This window comes from Juglans regia, unplaced genomic scaffold (assembly GCF_001411555.2).
Source record: "Juglans regia cultivar Chandler unplaced genomic scaffold, Walnut 2.0 Scaffold_125, whole genome shotgun sequence".
Lineage (NCBI taxonomy): Eukaryota > Viridiplantae > Streptophyta > Magnoliopsida > Fagales > Juglandaceae > Juglans > Juglans regia.
This window is the reverse complement of record NW_023342915.1, coordinates 22,295-25,725: the sequence shown is the minus strand read 5'-3', so window position 1 is coordinate 25,725 and position 3,431 is coordinate 22,295. Positions and strand designations below refer to the sequence as shown.

General features: G+C 38.8%; 1 protein-coding gene across 1 annotated transcript; it reads left to right on the top strand.

Moving 5' to 3' along the window:
* Positions 1-419: 419 nt before the first annotated feature.
* On the top strand, positions 420-1,821 carry LOC109007658 (uncharacterized protein C594.04c-like). The gene is made up of 3 exons (XM_018987423.2): positions 420-711; positions 815-1,078; positions 1,196-1,821. Exons 1-3 carry the CDS (start codon positions 445-447, stop codon positions 1,673-1,675), a joined length of 1,011 nt encoding a protein of 336 aa, XP_018842968.1. The 5' UTR covers positions 420-444; the 3' UTR covers positions 1,676-1,821.
* The last annotated feature ends 1,610 nt before the right edge of the window (positions 1,822-3,431 follow it).

The following is a 3,431-nucleotide window of genomic DNA, read 5'->3' as shown; positions in this document are numbered from 1 at the left end:
CTTAACTAGTGTTTCGAAAGGTAAATAAGCAATTTTTCTTAGGTCCAATTTTAATAGGAGTTAGCTAGACGGTGAAAGAATACGTGCCCCACATCCAATGAGTGTAATTCCAACAAGAACTAGAGACAATTAAGCGCGATCATAAAGCCAGATACCCACATCATGATCGCGTGTGATCATTAACATTTACTTTGAATCAACATGCTGGGGTTTGGCATGGTGGAACCTAATCATTATTTGGACCTAGGAAGAGATGCACTTTTAGCATCTTGGCCGAAAGAGAGAATTGACAATATTCTTTAATTGAATGTACGTATCATATATGGTGGGTGCATGCCAGGAAACTTTTTGTTTGAGAACGTTAGACAGCGAAAGTTGCTGCTGCTGTTATATAAATTAGGCCTCAAACTACAACTAACACCAAACCAAGGATAGGGAAAAACCATGGGTTTTGGTGGTTCTACTGCTGCTGCTAACTCAAAAAATGCCTTGATAGCCTTTTTAACTCCCCTTCCCTCCATACTCTTCTACCTTTCCTTCCTGAACCACCATTATCTTTTCACTTCTTCTGATAGTAAGGGTGCATGGCTTTCTCAGGTTCCTCTTTGGACATGGTGTTATCACCACCCTCTTCTTTTGGTCAACACCCTTTTCTTCCTCAACGTCAATGTACTCTTCTGGCTTATCGGCCATATTCAGAACAGCCACTGGGTACGCAAGTCGCTTCTCTTCTTCGTTTACCTTCAGAACTACTTTGCCTTTTTTTTTTTTTTTTTAGCTTTCCCATTGATTGTTGTTCTGTTTTTGGGTGCAGATGATTGATTTGTATTGGACGGTAATACCGGTGATGCTTGTTCATTACTATGCAAGTCACCCTTTCTCTCATTATAACTGGTGGAGGTCGAGGATCACGATCTTGATGACTTGGGTGTGGAGTGTAAGGCTTAACCATAACTATTTCAGGCGTGAAGGCTGGCAGTGGGGCGCCAGAGAGGACTGGAGGTTCACCGACATGCGCCGACAGTACGGCAAGCACTGGTGGTGGGTTTCCTTTTTCGCCATTTACGCTGCTCAACAGGTAGTTGACTTCAGGGCAACTGTTCGTCGATTAATTTACTAAAAGGGGTTCAGAACCATTTTAGCTAAATATGATTTCATTTCATTTCTCCTTTTCTGTTTGTTTGAACTTTTGCAGGTATTTCTAGTTGGAGTTAGCCTCCCATTATATGTTGTCCACTCCGTCGACAAACCTTTGAACATCTGGGATTTAACTGCCGTCGTTGTCTCTCTGTGCGGAATCGTTGTCGCGTACAATGCAGACACGCAACTTCATGACTTTGTGACTAGAAACATCAAACTAAAGGAGATGGGAAAGCCAATGGTACCAATCCTCGACAAGGGCTTGTGGAACTATTCTAGGCATCCAAATTACTTTGGAGAGCAGTTGTGGTGGTGGGGACTAGTAATATTTGCATGCAATTTGGGACATGGATGGACCTTTTTCGGAGCACTTATAAATAGTCTTTGCTTAGCTTATGTGACTAAGCTTGTGGAGGACCGGATGGTGAAGCAAGATTACAGAGCTGAGGCATACAGGCTGTACCAGAAGACAACCTCAGTATGCATTCCTTGGTTTAGGTCTTCCACCATAGGAAAACGAGAAAAAAACAATTGATTTGATTGTTCGTTAATCGCTAAGATCTGGTAGTTATATATATAGATCAGCATTATCCAGCTTTATATCAAGTGTTGCTGCAATTTCTAGACTTGTTTGTTTAGTTTCTATTTCAAGAAGAAGATGGGTTATGTTTTTGCTGTTAACACTATGATAGGAGTAGAAATGAAATTTTCTTTTAGAACTGATTCAGAGATCATTATAAAATCAAGAACTCCTAGTGCTCAATATGTTGCCTCTATTACGACTATGTCTTTAATATTACTGGCAAGAGTGACTAAAGACGTTGATCAATTTAACTGTAACACCTGAACCTAGCACAAGCCCAGGCCAAGCTGTGATCTACAAATTTTTTTAGGTTATTATTTATGAGAAGCCCATTTGACATTTATTGGATAATTTTTGAATAGGCACAGCCCCAAAATATTATTACGATGAAATATGAATTTTATTGGCGCTACAACAAATAGTGGCTTTTGGGACGGAAATTTTTCTCGCGAATAATATTTGGTAGCAAATACTTACTATTTGCCACAAAATACACGTTGCCAAAAAATTCTCCTCGCAAATATTTATATTGGACCATTTTATTTGTCAGGAGTTACAATATCTGAAAATTAAACTTTTTTTCCACAAAATTAAAATCATCAGAAAAAGTTCACAGATAATACTTTCTTACGGTAAGATATGCATTCATTAGTGACGGAATTGGTTGGTTAAAAAAAAATAGTTCCCCTAAATACTATTTGGTAGCAAATAATTAAATTTTGCCACCAAATACACGTCGTCAGAAAACTCTCATCGCAAATAATTATATTGGACCATTTTATTTGTCAGGAGTTACAATCCGTGAGAATTATAAGTTTTTTCCTACAAAATTAAGAATATCAGAAAAAAGTTGGTAGATCAAATTTATTTATGATGAGATATGCATTCATTAGTGATGCATTTTGGTTGGTTACAAAAAACAAAAAAAAAAACCAAAAAAAAAACAAAAACAAAAACAAAAAACATTGGCTTGATAATTAGGTTAAAGTCCATTTACTATTTATGGACCAAGTAAGCCCTAAATAATTAAAAATTGACCCAAGAAATTCTTCTAAAGGTTCAGAGATATTATTGGAGGATGGATTTATTTTGGACTTGAAGACTTAAGGTCGATTTAAATATTTGTGTTCAATTTCAAACAGATTAGGGTTACAACTCTAGAATCACCTTCTCATTCGCCATTTAAATCAACTACTGATATATATATATATATATATATATATATATATATTCAGCCCCATGCATCATGGGTCGATCTTGTTCTTCTTCAAAACCCTAGTTTAGTTTTCTGGTTACTTCGCCCACGTTCTCCACTCTAGCAGCACGATTCTCTCCCACGTCAAAAACTCCACCTTGATACACTGCGGTTGCACCACACTAGCGCACGTCAAAACGAGCCCTCGAAAATCCTCACAATGTGAGAGCAACAAAAACCATTCGAGTCCCAAGCACAGCAGGCCACTCCTAGTTCAGGCGCTGCCTCAAGTACTCAAACGGAAACCACTACCACCTTTGCCTAGAAGAAGAAACAGAAACCACCCCCCAGCAGTCAACACAACTCTGGTCAAACTTTACGAGTTGCTGCCAACCACCATCATCAAAGCCCAAAGCCCCTTCGTGTGCCACTGCCTTCAACAGAAGTGCACAACGGTGAAGCAGCACCAACTTCACTCCTTCCCATAAACTGCAGCCACCCAAACACATAGCA

Bases quoted from the DNA above. Each gene is read 5' to 3' on its own strand.
- LOC109007658 (XM_018987423.2), top strand. From the start codon at position 445: ATGGGTTTTGGTGGTTCTACTGCTGCTGCTAACTCAAAAAATGCCTTG. The intron at 712-814 runs GTACGCAAGTCG...TTTTGGGTGCAG, and splicing joins ATATTCAGAACAGCCACTGG to ATGATTGATTTGTATTGGAC. The intron at 1,079-1,195 runs GTAGTTGACTTC...GAACTTTTGCAG, and splicing joins CCATTTACGCTGCTCAACAG to GTATTTCTAGTTGGAGTTAG.